Here is an 18,678-nt window from a genome sequence, read left to right on the forward strand (position 1 = left end):
ACCACGTCACACAAAAGGATCAAAGGTAGCAGATCTACAAGCTCAAAGCGCATCTCGAAACGTGGCGTAAATCGACACGCTTAGAGCTTGTAGATCTGCTACAGATCTGCACGTCTTTGTGCACTGCATACCTGGGACACAAAAGGTATTGGATAATAACAACAATAATTACTGCAACAACAAAAGATAACGAGTACATAATATAAATATACACAACAGCAAAAATAGATTAAGTATAAAGAAAAAGACAGCTTCAGGATAGACTTCGAGTATACTTTTAGACATCTTTTTCCTTCCCACCTGTACGCCAGTTTTAGGCCTGGGTCACAAGAGGATCACAAGAGGAGATCGACACCCTCTACCAAGAGGATCATGTTTTATTCATTTCTTGAGTTTATCAGTTCATCAATCTACAAGTTCATCATAGTCAGTTAGTTTATGGTAGTCGATCTCCCCTCAATATTTTGTATATTATTAATAATGCTCCCCCATATTCTGTCAAAATCCATTGGCTTCCCTTTAACGTTGTACATAATTTTTAAGTGGTGCAACCACTTCCTTAAGTGACTATGTGTGTGGCTGGCTGCCTAGTGCCTGGGTATGAGCACGAAAACAGCATGGTTGTTTCTCACCACCTGTGCGCAACCTAACAAACACGCACATATTAACTGTATATATGGTGATTTCGGGTGTGCCAGTACAGTACAGTGACAGTACAGTACAGTACAGTACAGTAGAGGGTACAGTAGAGGGACCCCCACACGGTAGCTGTCATTTCTCAACCGTTTCGGACACGGGGCGGCTCGCTGGAATCGGGCCGGCACCCTGGGTGCGTTCCTGTGGGTCTGGAACTCCACGGGAGGCTGTTCCACAGGCGCGGACGGTGCTGCCGAGCAAGAGGCCCGGTCTGGTGCGCAGTTTGGTATCAGGAACCTTTATATTGCCGTGAATAGCTGCTCACCACAACACACCGCTTTGTGAGATTGTTGTAGATCGGCTATTTTTGGCACGGGACTAAGTATGAATCAGGCTTAACGTACAGACTCATGATGAAGGCCGCCATGATGCATCCTACCAGCAGCATATCAGTCTCAATTAACCTTTGTCTTGATCTTTGACCCCTCTATAGAATAACATCCCTGGAAGCGCCATGACCCGACGGAATACATACGTGTGCACGGACCGCTCTGGCACGGACAGGCTACTGCAGAATGGCAAGGAGAACAGGTAGAGGGGATACTATATAATACAGTGGGGTCCGGGGGACCCCCCAGGGGTCCTTGAGGGGGTTCCAGGGGGGTCCCCAGCTAAAGGATAGTGTAGGAACCAAATGGACGCTTATGGGTCTGTGTGTAAAAGTGTAAAAAATGTTGTACACTCTCAGAGTTAAATTAACATAGATTTTACAATGTCAAATTGGGGGTAAATGCATGTCAAACTGGGGGTCCTTGACAATAGAATGGTTGAAAATCACTGTTGGAGCCGTAAAAAAAAACCTTCTCTTTCTGGGGTATATTTTCTAATGGGGGGTCTGCGGGCTAATGAGTGTCAATTTGGGGGTCCTTGACATGACATAGTTTTGAGAACCACTGGTATAATATGTGGCTATATTGATTCCTTATAGGCCAGCTAACATTAGCGACGTTCCTCTGATAATAGTGTTCCTGAAGAAACAGTGTGGGCTTGAGTGGCTCTAGTCTGTACTTGACGATGATGTACAGTATGATTTCCCTGTTCTTCACACTGCACATTGTCATGCATGTCCAAATGGTGGAGCTTGTAGGTCTGCTATTAGGTCTGCTATTAGGCTTGTAGGTCTGCTATTATTATTTTTAATCGAAGAACGACTGACATAGAAACATAGATTTTTCAGAAAACTGTCATGTTGTAGAAGACATTTTTTTAATCTGATCTCAGGTCAGAATGGGTTCATTTCAAGGACCCCCCCAGTTTGACATGCATGCGTTAGTCTACGCCCCCCCCCCCCCCCCCCCCCCACCACCCCCCCATTTAATGGCATTTCTATCTCTGGGACCCCCCGATTTATGTGGTGTGGTGGTCTCTCTCTCTCTCTCTCTCTCTCTCTCTCCATACAGTGCCCTGAGCCACCGCATGCCCGCGGCCTCTCCGTCCACGCTCAGCATGGCCGGGGCGGGGGCCTCCTCCTCGTCCTCCACCTCGGGGGACCGCTGCCGTCTCACCCGGGGCTCCACCGTCCGCAGCACCTTCCACGGGGGCCAGCTGAGGGACCGCGTCCCGCCGACGTACTCGGCGCCGCCCACGTCCCCCACCCTGTCCCACCACGAAGCCAGCCCGCTGCCTCACGTCCGCAGCCGGGCCACCTCCAACCTCTTCACCAAACTGACCTCCAAACTCACACGCAGGTATGAATAAAAACCCCCCGAGGACAGGTTCTACGAAAATAAATGTCTTCTAAATCCTGACAGTTTTCAGTGTCTGGGCCTCCTGCCTGGCAGGTGGACACCACCTGGAGACAATCATCCTGCAATCAAGCCAGCCCTATTTAAACCCCAGTTTGACGGGAGCTCAGATTTGTTTCTCCACTCAGACAGAGCAGTGAGCAAGCCAGTCAGCAAGCAAGCTAGCATTAGCAAGCAAGCAAGCATTAGCAAGCAACCAGATCAGAGACCAGTAATCAATAGGCAGGAGTCCACTGACTGTGTTGTACACAGTTCTTTGGAATCTCCAATGACCCCATTAGTAGAACCGAGGGACTTAAATTCATGGGCTACGTTATTACAAGCTGCCCAGATCCGTGAATTTCAGCCCCTCCTGGATATTGCACATAACTTGCCTCCAAATGAAATCCCCAAAATAAAATATAAATAAGTGCAGGACATTTTTCACAATGAAACGAGATTTAGACACCATTGTGCAGCGACAATCCAGCGAAAATGCAACATCATCCAATGATGAAGTTAAAATATGACGATCAATTAGACAACCAGGGTCAAGCTCAACTGTTTATGAGAAAGTAACATAGTGCTTAAAACACCAAATGGGGTTCCCGCCCAAATTGGGATGAACTGGACGTCGTCACATGAGGCATAGCTTGGGCGCAGCAGTACAAACTTATACAAAGTATTTCTATTGCCAATACCACTACTTAAAAATGATGTTCTGAATGCTCACTTTTTCTTTTGAAATATCTCTTCAATATTTGCTACTTTTATATTTGAGTTACAGTGTTACACCCCCCAAGCAGCAGACACTTCATAGCTCTCTGTGTACTACTGATTGAGCTTCTGAGCAGAAGATTAAATGTTAATGATGTTTTATTTAGAACACTTTCCTGGGGGGTCTTTATGTGTAATATGTGGTTTTAGATATTTTAGATTTTAGCAGTGAGACCAGTGTCTCTGATGTCATGGACACTGGACTCACTTCCTTCCTGGACTACAATTCCTATAATGCTTTGGTGCACTGCTCCTCGTTGTGGATAGGGGGAGGGCTGTCTTACTGAGACAACATGTAGTTCCAGGAAGTAAGTGAGCTCAGTGTCCATGACATCAGAGACACTGGGCTCACTGCTAAAATCTAAAATATCTGAAACCACATATTACACACATAAAGACCCCCCAGGAAAGTGTTCTAAATCTTCTAAACGTCATTAACATTTATTTCTTTTTTGCAAAAAGGGTGAAGTTTCCGTCACTCTATGTCAGAGGGGACATCAAAGATGAAATTTAACCATATGGTATACCGCATGTTCTATTTCAACGTGCGTATATCCTGGCTGTACAGCCTTTAATGCCTACCACAATACGAGAGCTTTTATGAGCCCCCCCCCCCCCCCCCCCCGCCACAGCTTCCAGTCATAACAATCTCATAATATGCCTAATCTTATCAAACCCCATCCTTGCCAATCAGCTCCTGCCGTGCCTGTTTTCCAACCACTCGCTCTCCTACGATTCAATTGTATTTTCTCCCCCCTCCACTTTTCTCCCCCCCCCCCCCCCCCCCCCCTCTCTCTCTCTCTCTCTCCATGCTTCTCTTCCTCCTATACTCCCTCCCATTGCGTCGTCAGGGTCAACCTTGACCCTTCTAAGCGCCAGGGCTCAAACAAATCAGTCTCGGGTTGTACTCTTCCACAAGGATCCAAAACAGTTAGTAAGTTTCCCATGTCTCTCGCTTCTCTCTGTCGGCCTTGCGTTTGCGTTGCGTGTCTGCCTGTTCATAGGAAATACTGAATGAGATCATTCCTGTCTGCCATGCCTGCCTGAATATGCTGCTATGCCATGTGCATTTATCGAATAGTTTATTATTATCGTTCAGCATGACTCGTTTGTGTTCTCTATTCACTGTCCACTGTCTGTCTGCCTTCCTCCTTCCTACGTCTCTTTTTTGCTTCCAAGCATGGGGAGGGTTGGGGAAATACCACATTTGGTATCCACACTTTTCCTGGGCTGTGTGTGCTCCAGTTCCTGTCAATTTGATCCAATGAAAGCCAATGAAACTGGTCAGATGACCAATTATATCCAATGAAATCAACAGGAACTGGAGCACACACAGCCCAGGAAAAGTGTGGATAGGCTAGTGTTGTTTTTGGCAGCAAATTTCTATTTTAGTCTAGTCATAGTCTTTGGAATGAAACTTCATTCAGTTTTAGTCACATTTTAGTCACCTGAAAGGTTTTAGTATTAGTCTAGTTTTAGTCGACTAAATCTACAGTTGATTTAGTCGACTAAAATGTGTTTTGGCGGGCCTTGATGCCATCGTAATGGCTGATTTTACACTACAAGCTTGTAGATCGGCTATTTTCAACATTCAAACAATGTGTAAAATGACTTATACTGGATATTTTGTCCACAAGTCCCTTCCTAACATTTTAGTCTAGTTTTTATTTGTTGACGAAATTGTCAATGTATTTAGTCTTAGTTTTAGTCATCATAGCTTAGTTTTCATTAAGTTTCCATTTAGTTTTCGTCAGTGAAAAAAGGTAGTCGGCGAACATTTTTCGTCTTAGTTTTAGTCAACGAAATCAACACTGTTTGGTAGGCTAGTTTTGTTTGGCTCAGTGCCTCAGTGGATGGAGACCAGGGCTATCAAATACCCTTTGACCCCTTCCTTACCATCCTATGCATATAAACCTGATCAAATGTCGTGTTCACAATAGAGCACCTAGAAGTCCTGACGTCACTCGCTCATCCCCTGGTTCACGGAAGTAATTTCTCTATGGAGAATAACATGGGCTCATCTTAAAATCGTCTCATATAAGCATTGTGGTCCAAAAATAAACAAACTGCCCCAGCGATATTGTCGGGGAGGTGTCTCTGTATCGTTTACGACCGTCAAGTCACTCATATTTGAGTCGTCTGTTTCTAGCGAAGATGTAACTAATTCAGCAGCAGTAACATTAACGTTTTCTCTCAGTCAGTTGATTATTCATATCCATATGAGTGAAACGGCCCGGGATGACATGTTTATTTTTCAAACACAGTTCATATATGAGGCGATCTAAAAATCCCATTACAATGCAAATAAAAAGCACATGAACCCGTGGACTTAGCGCCCTCTACCGATATTGACGTCAGACTTGGGTGTTCTGTTTAATTTAGTAGTTTGGGTTTGTTTGTGGGTTTGTTGGGTCATGTTTTGTTAAAGTTGAGTTTTCGTTTTGTTCAAATTTGTTCATTTGTCTCATGTTGTTTCAAGCCTCATTTTGTTCCTTTAATGCGGTGCACATGTGCATGAATGCTGCTGCAATCCATAAGATAATGTATTGTCTACTGCAATCCATAAGATAATGTGTTGTCTACTGCAATCCATAAGATAATGTATGTCTACTGCTCAGCTGAGACCTGAGGGCCTGTTTGGACTGGAGAGATATTTCGCTTTGATCTTCATGATGCAACACCTTCAACCAATAGCGGACCTGCAGGGTCTCAATGTCTTAACAGTTTTTAACCCATTTTGACACGATTCTACAAATGTACTTCTAAATCCTGAGAGTTTTCTGAAAAACCCTATGTTTTTACATCAGTCGTTCTCAAACATTTTCACGTCAAGGACACCCAAGAATATATTTAATTGGCCGCCGACCCCCATCTGAAAATATGTTGTTCCAGGGACCCACCCCCCCCCCCCAGAAGCAAAGGTTTGAGTTAAAAACACTCACTCTGACAGAATATATTCAAAGATGTGCGCCACATTTTCACGATTCTTCAAAAATAATAGACCTGCAAGCTCGTAGCGCGGCACCGAGTGCCACGCTACGAGCTTGCAGGTCTATTATTAGCTTGTAGATCTGCAATTTTTCAATAGCTAAAGCATAACATAATGCTTAAAACACCAAAAGGGGTTCCCTTTCTGAATGGGTTAACAGAAGAGCAGGGAGACCAAATACAACCCAATTTGTGTTGGTTACTTACAGTATATTATATTGAATTAACACATTAACACAAGGTACACACAAAAAAAGTTATGGATTGCAGCTTTTAACACATCCGCATGCTGTGAAATGATAGCGAGCCAACACAGACAGACAGACAGACAGACAGGCCTCAGCCGTGGAGGGGTCACATGTTAAAATGGATATGCTCTGACTCTGTGACTGTGATGTTGATGTTCTCCGTCTCCTCTGATATGAGCCTTGTGGATTTTGTTTGCGATGGTTTGGTGGTTTTCACTTGGTTGCAGACAGAGGCCTCACTCACACCTTCGCAACAGATTGATGTATGCTTGTTGTATACAAAGGGTGTGATACATCTTGCCACAATGCATTTCCAATGGGAGTCACGTGGTTTGACACAACATTTGTGTTGTATGAGGGGGAGGGGGGCAGTCGAAACACAGCCGAAAGCCATACAACAGCTTGTAGACCAAAATGTTGTATCGAACCATGTGACTTCCATTGGAAATGCATTGGGGCGGCCATGACACTTACATCTTGCTTACATCTAGCATACAACATTGATGCATGCTAGTGTGAGTGAGGCCAGACAGTGCACGGTGTGTTTGTTTGCAGGTTGCTTCTAAACTGTCCACTATAGAGCGTCGCAGTCCCTCCCCGTTTCAGAACGACGAGTATCCCAGGAAATGAAATGCAATGCATTCTGACCATAGGATTTTCTTAAAGTATTTATTTATAGACGGTTACGCCGCGGACAAAGCCAACTCGGATCATGACAAATCATGACAATGAACACAATATTTTGGGCCGATCAAATCATTAGAAAGAAGAAAATAAAGGCAGGAGACAACACTATTTGTTTTGTTTTTCTTCTTATAAATTATTTGATCGGCCCAAAATATTGTGTTCATTGTCATGATTTGTCACGATCCGAGTTGGCTTTGTCCGCGGCGTAACCGTCTTTAAATAAATACTTAAAGAAAATCCTATACATTGACATAACAACGCGTCATCAGAGCGGAGGGAGGGGCGTCAGCTGCGACTCCGCGGCTCCGCCCACCCCCCGGGGTAAGATTTGTGATTTGTGATTTGCTCTCGTTCACTGCAATGCAATTTGCGGCATTTTCAAAACGATATTGCGCAGAGTAGCGATTATCAAACGTATTTGCAATGCCATACGTTGAAAGATCTGTTGCCCGCGGACAAGGCACGTTACCTCCGCAAGTTAGATATTATCGGCATGGATGTTTGTCCGTATGTGATTAAGGATTGGAAAAAGTTGCATTGGCAGCCATAGAAAATTCTGCCCAGGGTAAAAAACCGGATGTGATGTTTTTGGGCGTTCCTGTCTTGTTAAAAAACCGGCTGTGACGTTTTTGGGCGTTCCTGTCTTGTTTCGTGTCAATGTATGGTCAGAATGCATTGCATTTCATTTCCTGGGCCACTCGTCGTTCTGAAAGGGGGCGACTGCGACGCTCTATAGTCTAGCCCAGAGGTGGAAAAAGTATACTCAATTGTTTTACCTAAGTAAAAGTACCAAAACTGCCATTTAGAACCACTCCGTCACAAGTAAAAGTACGGAATTGAAAATGTACTTGAGTAAAAGTACAAAAGTATCGGCATCAAAATGTACTTAAAGTACTAAAAGTAAAAGTAAAAGATCTACAAGGTTGAAGTGGTTAATGTATGTTTTCTAATCAAAGGAGTAGGAGTAAATTGGACATTTCTACTAAGTAAGTACTTAGTTACTTGCCACCACTGGTCTAGCCCTATATCTCCTGAACTGTCCACTGGTCTCTAGTCCTATATCTTCTGCCTGTCTCTCGTACAGGGTCACAAATGAACCTGAGGGAATCAGCCGATTTGCGGTCACAAGGTCAGTGTTCTGGACGACAGTGTAACCGAAGGGGTTGTTGTAACCCGGTCATCCTTCACAATGATTCATTTATATGTTGCTGTCGTAAACAGTGGTGTTGTGCCGGTGAAAAAGAGCCCATCAACTGTACGTACAAACTCACAACATGTGTTACACGAATACATTGCGACGCAGTGTGCATCTGCTATTGTTGCACATTTTTTGGTATCTCAACATATTTCAGTTAAACATTTTGACATTCATCCACAATTTTGAAATTTTGGAAGAATCATGTTGCCTATAATGGACAAAAAAAGTCAAAAAGATTGAACGTGGTTAATTTATGGACTATAGTTCTATAGCAAACCACCGCATGTGTCGCCGTGGTCTTATAATATTCAGGATATCGTATACCTTTCTTCTTCCTCCATACACAGTGGCCATTTACCTGGGCATCAAGAAGCGCCCGAGCCCCGGGCCATCGGACGTGGCTGGGATCTGAGGGGCAGTCGGCGGCGGCGGGACCCTGCGGAGGTGGTCGTAGCTCTGCGGGCGGCGGCGCTGGGCTGTGGCTGCCAGGTCCACCACGGCGGGCCCTTCCTGCTCTCCTGCACCCACGGGGTAGCCGGGCCGGGCCGCGTGGCTTTCCAGGCCGAGGTGTGCCACCTCTCCACGGGCACCTCCTCTGAGACTTCTAACGGAGTGCGCTACACGCGACTCTGGGGGGCGCCGCTACCTTTTCGGGACATCGCCACCCAAATCTCCAAGGACCTTGAACTTTGAAAAAAAGGAGGGTGCGTACTTGCGTGTGCGTTCATGTGTGCGTGTTTGTGCGTGTTTGTGCGTGCGTGCGTGCGTGTTGTGCGTGTGTGTGTGTGTGTGTGTGTGTGTGTGTGTGTGTGTGTGTGTGTGTGTGTGTTTGTGTGTGTGTGTGTGTGTGTGTGTGTGTGTGTGTGTGTGTGTGTGTGTGTGTGTGTGTGTGTGTGTGTTTGTGTGTGTGTGTGTGTGTGTGTGTGTGTGAGAGAGGAGCGGGGCGAAATAACATTGAGGGTAAAAAATAAAAGAAGAAGAGAAGGAGCCAGGGGCTGGACCCGAGAGAAAAGACTTCTCCTCCTGTCTCTTACAAGGCGGTCAGATATGATGATCCCCCCCCCCCCCCCGTGCACACACACACACACACACACACACACACACACCTCTCACCCCTGATGACACACAGACTGAAGCACTCTCCTACAACCCAAGGTCGTGTCCTCACCCAACTTCTCTACTGAGCAACTCTGCCCAACACACTGGACCTGGATCAGAGAGAGTCCAGCTTAATATTTTTTATCGCTAATCTAGCCATAATGACTCTTTTATTTTGATATTTATTGCTCTCATCGACGTTGTTTTTCAAGCACCTCAACGCCACCTTTCACCACTCGACAGAAAACATTGTGATTCTGTGCGATCGTCGACAAAGCCACATCCCATTCTTGTTTCCTGTGTGTCACACGACAACATACACGAAGCTCATATCCCTCTGCCCGCGGTGACACCGATGCCAACGGAGTGATTATCCACTCTGTCCTCTTCAGCAACCTGTGAACAATATGCACAACATGTAGGTACCACGGTCCAACTCAGTGATCAGACGAGCAATCCCAGAGGCTTTTTCTTTTGCTGCGTTCTGATTCATGTGTACATAGTGTGTAGGCTGTGTTGGAATTATTTCCAGTGGATCCCAGGGTTGACAGAGCTTTGAAACAGCCAATCAGAACTCGTCTCTGACTCACGAGGGCGTCAGTGACGACCTGTGCAACCTAAATGGGGATTCAACTCGCTCTGCGCTCACATTGCATTATCTCACATTTACTGCACAGGACCAGCATGCAGGAACTGTGATGTGGAGATAATATCAACCACGTTCATTGAGAAAACATGCCCCACGGTTAGCAAACGTATTGACACATACAGTCCAGAACAAATAACATTTTAGTACGATAAATATTCAGGTTTTCATTTCAAATTCCAGTGCCACCAATAGGAAAAAGTGATTCATTCATGGATTATGTCATGATTCATGGAATCATGGTGGATTATATGATTTGAAAGTCACTTTTAACATGCTGGAAATGGACTTTGAAAGACATCTTATCATATCCTTTCAGAGAAACTCTTGATTACTCTGCTTGGCTGGTGTATTATACGTTTGTAAACCCATTGTCAATCAAACATACATGTCACTTTCAAGGCATTTCGATGACCCACGAAACCAAGTTCTCATCATAGTTCTCCTTTCCTCTTTTGAGCCATAAAACAGTTGCATATATATGTTTATTTTTTTGTCCCAAGCAAAACCTATCCTTTACAGAAAGCCAAGCCTCAAAGCTTGTAAGATGGTAGACATGAGGGTGTCTCGACTTTACTTTGATGTTCAAACCTACAATAGATAGCATTTCATTGTGGAACGTTCACCTTGAATTCAATGAGGATAATTATGCCAAAACACGAACGCGGTAGGATGGATGTCACAGCCATGCTAAACCTAAATGGAATAATAACAAGTCTTATTATTTTCAGTGCAATGAAATTCTAATCTGTGCCACCATCATGTGATCTGACTTTTTTTATAGTGAGCACCACATTGTGGATCACTTACAGAGAGAGGGTAGTCTGTCAGATCACAATTGTACTTTCTCACACGCACGCGCGCACACACGCACGCGCACACACACGCGCGTACACACATTCTACACTTTCTGCTCCACCCTATGCCCCAGTTTCTAGTGAATAGTGTACTGTGATATGTATTATGGTGGCTACAGACACCATGTTGTTTGGCTGATGATTTACCGTTAATAGTATCTCAGTTGTGGTTTTGCTCATGGTGATCTGCCCCCCCTCCAACCCCCTCCATTGGAACCTCCTAAAAAGCCTGATTTATGCTTCAGTGGCAAAAGTGTCTTACAAACATGATGCCACTCACCAAAAGAAGAAACACGTATTTCTTAACTGAAAATAAAGAATATGCTATTTTCATTGAACGCCACATTGCATGGTACGTTTTTGGGCATCAAAGCTTAAATCAGGCTTTAATTAATCACCCCATCCTCAACTCACATCCATTTAACAGGGACTAGTAGTCGCCAATTAGCTGTCTATCACGTTGTATTTAACACTAGACATCCCTTTTCCAATTTTGGGATTGAGCTTCACGGAGAACGAACCTTTGGCTTTTTCAACTCTTTGTATTTGTTTGAGATCCTGTTTTTCTGTTGTTTTTAACGGAGGGAATGCTCCCTCCCATGCAGTCACCCCTCACAGTCACGTCGTAGACCCACATCATCTCTTGAGGTGTCCTCTGTCCAGTTTTGGTCTGGGATGTTTTCATGAGTCATGACACGCAACGCAAAGAGCCCCAATAGAGCTGACAAGTTTTGACCTGTCCTCTTTCCGCAGGGCAATGGACGCCCGGAGTCTCTGTCCTTGTCCTCTCCCTGGACGTTTCTCATTGTGGTGTATAATAGCATTAGGTAATATAGACCTCAATGCACTTTGCTTTGACTTGAATCAGCTCCCTCCAGTGTGCCTAGTATAGGCAACTCCCCCGAACTAGCCACTGGAGGGCGCCAATGTCTTAAATGTGAAAACACTTCAATTTGTGGATATTTGCACAGGTACTTTATTTATTTTTTAGAATAATATCATTAAAAAATGGATTTATATCAGTCATTTTTATGACTGTATATAAAATATATGAATATAGTATATATCTTAGAGCTCAAGGTTTATTTATAGCTAGAGCAAGGGAAGTAATTCTAGTTTAAAGCAGTTTCTGTCAACGACAATGGAGAACAATACCAACTTGCAATCCTTGCATGTCTTCAGAGTTTGGGTTTTAGGCGGGAATAATGAAAAATTATGCCCACCAAGGAGTGGAATCTTTGTGAAATACAGATACTCACACTTCAAAATCCTGAATGCTAAATTAACTCAAGAGAGTCTAAAAGATGTACACCTATTAACCCAGTTAGACCTGACGCCGATTAAAAAAAAAGGAAAAAAGTCTTCTAAATCCTGACAGTTTTCTTGAAAAGCCTCATGTTTCTATGTCAGTGGTCATTTCATGTCGAGGACCCCCCAGAAATTATATGGAATCGTCCGCCGACGCCCATCTGAAAATATGTTGTTCCAGGGACCCCCCTGGAACAACTTTCTCTGAAAGAATATATATTCTACACATTTTCAAGATTTTTCAAAAATAGCAGATCTACGAGCTTGTAGATCTGCTATTTTTCAACAGCTAAAGCATGACATAATGCTTTTAAAACACCAAAAGGGGTTCCCGTACAAAATTGGTTTAAACAAGGGTGCGATATTAAGTTAAATTAACACTCGGGATTTTACAGTGCAGTTTTTTGATAATTATGAATATTAATACAAAGAAATGGTGCTGAATGTAGCGCCAGCTTTCCCTGTGCTCGTGAGTACAAGTTGGCAGGGCTTATGTGAAATCCAGGGATTTCACTCCATCCCTCTGCCAGAGGAACAACATGTTTAAATAGTTAATTGAAGTAGGCCTCTGTGAGTTCCTCAAACATATGTCCAGATAATGTCATAATAAATTATGCCAACAACTTAAGTAATAACAATATCAGTTCTGGTCAAGCAAATGAAAAAAAATGAAACGTAATATTGGGAAATACATTGTGAATTTATATGAATGGTTCGCTATAATACCCAATATATACCAGTTTGTTTCAAATTGATATCCGTTCTGATAAACTGAACTCCCCTGGAAGGTTGTTGAAAGCCCTGGGTTTGCATTCAAGCCATAGAAATGTTTAGGTTTACATGAATTCTGAATGCAAAATGAGCATCTGGCTGGTCACTATTAAACATCTCAGTGAAGACTGGAATGGGGAGGGGAAGTATACATATGAAGAATGAATGGACAGACAGACAGACAGACAGACGTTGTCTCTAGGTAGGCTGTATTGTACTAAAACTGTTCAAATGAAGGACAGATTGTTCAGTGTGTGCTGGTACAGTGGGTCTCTTCTATTCAGAGACACACCTTTTGGTCCAGTTTAACCACTTGAACCTTGGCTGGAACATCATTTACTGAAACATCTACAAAGCTCACAACTAGAGATGTCCCGATACTGTGTCTGTATCGGAAAAAAGTATCTAACCACCGATCCGACAAAGGGGTGGGCTAAGGGGTTGACATTATGGCAGGTAAATCAAGGTTCAAGGTTCATTTGAGGAGTCTGCTATTAACAACACAAGATAAAATAAGTACTTTTATTTTTTTATTATAAATATTATTCTCTGGTATCGGTATTGGCTAACACAGAAATGGTGGTATTTGGGATCGGATTGGGAACGAAAAATGTGTATCGGGACATCCCTATACTCACAACACACTTTCGTTGTGAGCTTTCAGATCAGCCATTTTTGGTGAAGAAGAAGATATTTGGTGTAGAAGAAGGGGGGGGGGGGTGAAAAGCAATCAAAGTACAGAGCCGAGTCGACCCTGCGGTCAATAAGTATTAACTTTTAAGTATAGAGAGTTTTAAAGTGGTTAAATGGTGGTTGTTGGTTGCAGTATATTACGACGCCAGGCAGCTCAGCATGTGATGCTGTTGCACTGGAGCAGAGTTTTGTTTTGGAACCATGTTGATGTAATATGCAAAAGGACTAAATGAGACTGATGAGGGTCCACCACACACAGTTTGACCTGTATATTAATATAATATATTATATTAATTATATAATTCTGTTCAGGTCTTCTATAGCTACTCTTTGACTCTGCTGCCCCTCAGAAACAAACTGTATACCGCCTAATGTATTCTACATGGTATGACTTTGTCGCTTGTTGAAGTTATTTTTGCCACGCGACACAGTCATACGATGGGACATAAATTAAGCTTAAAAAGTGAGATTGAGTGGTTGTGGTGGTGTATGAGGAGAACATGGAGCTGATGATGATTAATAAAAATTCACAGATGTTGGCATTTTCCTTCATTTCTTGTGTGGTTTGTGGTGTAGTAGTGCAGTGCTAACTGGAAATTATATAAAAAATGATTGTGTGTATACATGCATCTCTGAAAGCATTACAATATATGGACTACTTATGAGTTTAAAATTAAGGTGCACTTTGTCAGGGAAGGAACTGGAAGTTTACAGTACATTTTCAATTCCGTACTTTTACTTGAAACGAAGTAGCCTACTTCTAAATTGCAGTAGGTAGGCCTACTTTTACTTAGGCTAAGTAAAACAATTGAGTACTTTTTCCACCACTGCTGAATTTAAAGAGCATTGTCTGTAATAACTGTTACAAAAGAAAAGACGGAGGTCTGTTTGTATGGCTGTTTCATGCTGATGTTATTTTTATTTGTATTGAAGTCTACCAACAACAATAATTAACAGTTTACAACCAAACGTGAGATGCCACATGTTGCCAGGGTAAACCTGACTCAGTGGAGGCTGTTATCCCAGGATGTTACCGACCAAAAAGAAGGAGAAACGTGGAACAATATGATGGAAATGGAGGAAAAGAAATGGAAAAAAAGAAGAAGAATCAATGAGAGAAGGAAAAACGTTGGAAGGAAGAAAAAGCAGGTGAGCAGAGTGTAAGAGAGTCTCTAGGTTGAGTGGCGTTTCTCCTCTGCACGCCAGTCAGTTGGCTCGACGATTCCAAGATGGATGGTTTTGAATAGAAAAACAAAACAATGTCTCCCTCTCTTTTACTTCTGGGAAGGAATCATGCTGTCGATGGCCTCGCCCTTCTCCAGCTTCTTCTCCATCTCCACCATGGGCTTGACGCCGTCGACCACCATCTGGACCTGTGACTGTGACACCTCGGAGGGAGGAGCCCAGACGATCCGCATTGGAGATGTCGAACACGCCACCCACGGAGGCGGTGTCCACAACACCTGGTGGTGAGGAGAAGGGAAGAAAAATAAGAGTGTAATTTAACGCACCCGATTGTCTTTGAATTTTATAGCACAAATCATCATCAACATTGTTCTTCGACAATAGTTGGTTTTTGCCTAAGTATTACGATTAGACAGATCGCATTGGCTATTTCGCCTGCCACGCAATGACGCGCCTAAGCTTCCCAGCCATTAGCTACAATTGCAGTCCCAGAACAGTTATGACATTGAGGAGGCAAAAAAAACAGCGGAGCGCGGCAGCAGACTCGCTGATTTAATGGGTAACAGACTCAGTGACTGTACTCGCGGGCAGTGGACTCCCACGCATACTACCACGGACCCCCTCCGCCCCGCGCCGAAGATCACACATGGCAAGAGTTCACCAACATGCGGTCCAGACCCGATACATATAGGCAGCGGCTACATCATTTGTTTTTTTATTCCAATTAATTTTGACGTGCAGTCTCTCTCTCTCTCTCTCTCTCTCTCTCTCTCTCTCTCTCTCTCTCTCTCGGCACAGGACGTTATTCTCTCTCTCTCTCTCTCTCTCTCTCTCGGCACAGGACTTATAATTTTGAGTTTCATTAAATAACGCGCACACAACATTATTCAAGTGAAATGCGTAACGCCAATATTGGCCTAATATAGGCTATACCAATATGTGGGTAGCCTACAGGGATTTACCGACGGAATGAATATATATATATCTAATCATCTATACCAGGGGTGCCCTGCACACCTTTTTTTACTTGACAGCTACTTTCAAAACGACCACCAAATAAAATTATCATCCCATTGCTGAAAATAGTTACAAAATGTAATTGAGTGGCCTTTCATAGGCTACATATAAGACAAACGCACATGGAATGGGAAATAGAGAGGGAGAAATGGAAATGGTAGGGTTTTATTTTTGTTGGTATTTGACTTTGCTACTGATGATTGTAAGCATCAAGTATTGCATTGTGTGTTTGAGCAGACAGGCCCTTTTTGATGTCAATCAATCAAGTCATCTCAGGTCATCTAAAGCGGCAGATGCAAAAATCGTTTTTTATATTAAAATTATATATATTTTTAGGGGAATTTCCGTCTTCCCATAGTGCGCTGCAACGTAACTGGGATGAGCGGAAATTCTAGTATATTATTACTTTTTATGCAGCTAGTAAAGGTGGGGACTCTGAGCCCCACCTTTAACAGCAGTAAAACACATTCATTCATTATATACATAATATCCAATATGTGAAATGGGCCATTCTGCATATATGACTACTTTTACATTTGATAATGTTATATTGTAATGCCAATACCTTACCTTTACTCAAGTAAAATGTTGCATATTGGACATTTGTTTTGACTTGTAACAGAGTAGGCCTATGGCATTGTCACTTTTACTTAACCCTGACTTAACCACTGCTTATTATTTATAAAATGAATTGTGGCAACGCTTTGTGTGCCCTTTCAACATTTTCAAAATAGTGACCCAGGGTGCCCAATGTTATTTTTGACTTTTTCTTTCTTTTTTTATTATTTTTTTTATCACAAAAAAAGACGTCCACAGACGTCCTGGGCACCACATAGCGGTAATTCCCAGGACGTCTGTGGACTTCTTGGGCACTAAATGTGTTTTGTCCTACTGAGAAAAAGTATCTACCTTCAGTCAGTCTACCGTCTCAATCGGAGCCTTACAAGAGTGGATATACTATTTCAGTACATATCAGCGAGTGCAACACATACAGAACATTTATTTAAAACAGTGACAAATGGATAGTCAAATCAGCAAAGAACCCCATGCTCTCTGCTGCTGCCATCATGTGATCATTCATGAATTGTCTCACTCTGTCTATTATACTAAACCTTTGCCATGTGTAACATAATTACGGTATATGCTTAAGTGTATGTTTTCCTATTACATTTTGTAAAAGTAAAATTTGCTGTATTGCACCAATTTGTATTCATAGTTATTTTCATTCCCTTTAATATGATTTGCATGATTGTAATTTGTAACCTGTTGCAATCATTCTGATTTCACCTGTTCGTCTTTTTTATGGCGCTTGTTAAATATTTGGCCTGGGATCATCACAGATCAAAAGAGTTACAGAAATGTTAATTAATTAACTCCCTGTAATTAATTCAATTCAAATTCTGTTTGGTACATTTTTGTATCGCTTATAGTTAATGAGATCATTTGCATATTAGACAGATTAGCTGAAACACTGGACACTGGCTGGGGGGGACACTGGCTGGGGAGACAGACACTGGGCCTGGGGGGGGGGGGGGGGGGGGGACACCTTTCAGCCTCTTGTTGTCTGCATTGTCGTAATGGTGCAGGCTTTGTGCCGTCATAGAAACAGCCTTTCAGAGGTTTTTTGATGAACGACCTCTATGGAATATTGCTGTGTCAGGGCAGCTGCCCGGGCTGGGACACAGTGCTGTACTGACCTGCTGGTGGTACTGTATAAAAGGATAGCTTCAGGCAGGTAGTAGGTCAGTTCAGTTCACCCACAGCCACAGCAACAGTATAGCAGAACAACAGCAGCTGAAACAACTCTCACACAAAGATGACTTCCGGCATGAACATGATGGGCAAGGTCGTCTTCTACGAGGAGAAGAACTTCCAGGGCCGCTCCTATGAGTGCATGAACGACTGCTCCGACATGTCCTCCTACCTGAACAAGTGCCACTCCTGCAGGGTGGAGAGCGGCTGCTTCATGATGTACGACCGCACCAACTACATGGGCAACCAGTACTTCATGAGGAGGGGCGAGTACTCCGACTACATGAGCATGATGGGCATGAGGGAGCACATCAAGTCCTGCCGTATGATCCCCATGCACAGGGGCAACTACAGGATGAGGATCTACGAGAGGGAGAACTTCGGCGGACAGATGCACGAGATGAACGACGACTGCGACAACATCATGGACCGCTACCAGATGAACAACTGCATGTCCTGCAACGTGATGGACGGCCACTGGCTGATGTACGAGCAGGCCCAGTACAGAGGCAGGATGATGTACATGAGGCCCGGCGAGTACAGGAACTTCCAGAACATGGGCATGAGCCAGGGCATGAGGTTCATGAGCATGAAGCGCATCACCGATTCCTGTTAGTTTAAATATCAGGAGATGAACTGACCTTAATAAAATTGTTTCAATGATGAAAACAAAGAACGGATTGTGATGCATTTATTTCTGTGACAACATTTATCACACATCAAAAACCACATGACCCCTAGCACCCCTATTCTGGTCAAACATTTTTTCACATTCTGTGAAAATAGCCGATCTACAAGCTCACAACAGATCAAAGTCAAATCATTAGTTGATTTGACAATCCAACCCATTGATGCCGAGTGCCAAGCAAGCACTCGGCAAGCTGTAAATCAAGCTATTTTGACCGAAAACATTTGGTGTAAAAGGAAATGGGAGGGGACCAAGTACAAGCCCCTGGGTTTGTGAATATGAGGTTTTAAGGTGAGATTAGAAGATCAATTAGGCAAGTGAATATTTTGTGCCCTAAAAATATTA

At 43.3% G+C, this 18,678-nt stretch overlaps 2 protein-coding genes across 2 annotated transcripts in view; both read left to right on the plus strand.

The window, feature by feature from the left end:
* LOC310857017 (MAP/microtubule affinity-regulating kinase 4-like) overlaps window positions 1–9,011 on the plus strand; it is a gene marked incomplete at its 3' end in the record, with an annotated part of 45,959 nt that extends 36,948 nt beyond the window's left edge. Inside the window, 6 exon segments of the mRNA XM_083762614.1 lie at window positions 1,130–1,227; window positions 2,097–2,384; window positions 4,049–4,131; window positions 8,205–8,246; window positions 8,249–8,253; window positions 8,631–9,011. Of these exon segments, the coding sequence (XP_083618740.1) occupies window positions 1,130–1,227; window positions 2,097–2,384; window positions 4,049–4,131; window positions 8,205–8,246; window positions 8,249–8,253; window positions 8,631–9,011 (897 nt within the window).
* Window positions 9,012–17,709: 8,698 nt separating this feature from the next.
* LOC310860810 (gamma-crystallin M2-like) lies at window positions 17,710–18,261 on the plus strand (the record flags this gene model as incomplete). Its single annotated transcript, XM_083768000.1, has 1 exon — window positions 17,710–18,261. The coding sequence occupies one exon, from the start codon at window positions 17,710–17,712 to the stop codon at window positions 18,259–18,261; it is 552 nt and encodes a 183-aa protein (XP_083624126.1).
* Window positions 18,262–18,678: the final 417 nt, after the last annotated feature.

Source organism: Protomyctophum parallelum (assembly GCF_964188405.1).
Source record: "Protomyctophum parallelum genome assembly, chromosome: 1".
NCBI lineage: Eukaryota > Metazoa > Chordata > Actinopteri > Myctophiformes > Myctophidae > Protomyctophum > Protomyctophum parallelum.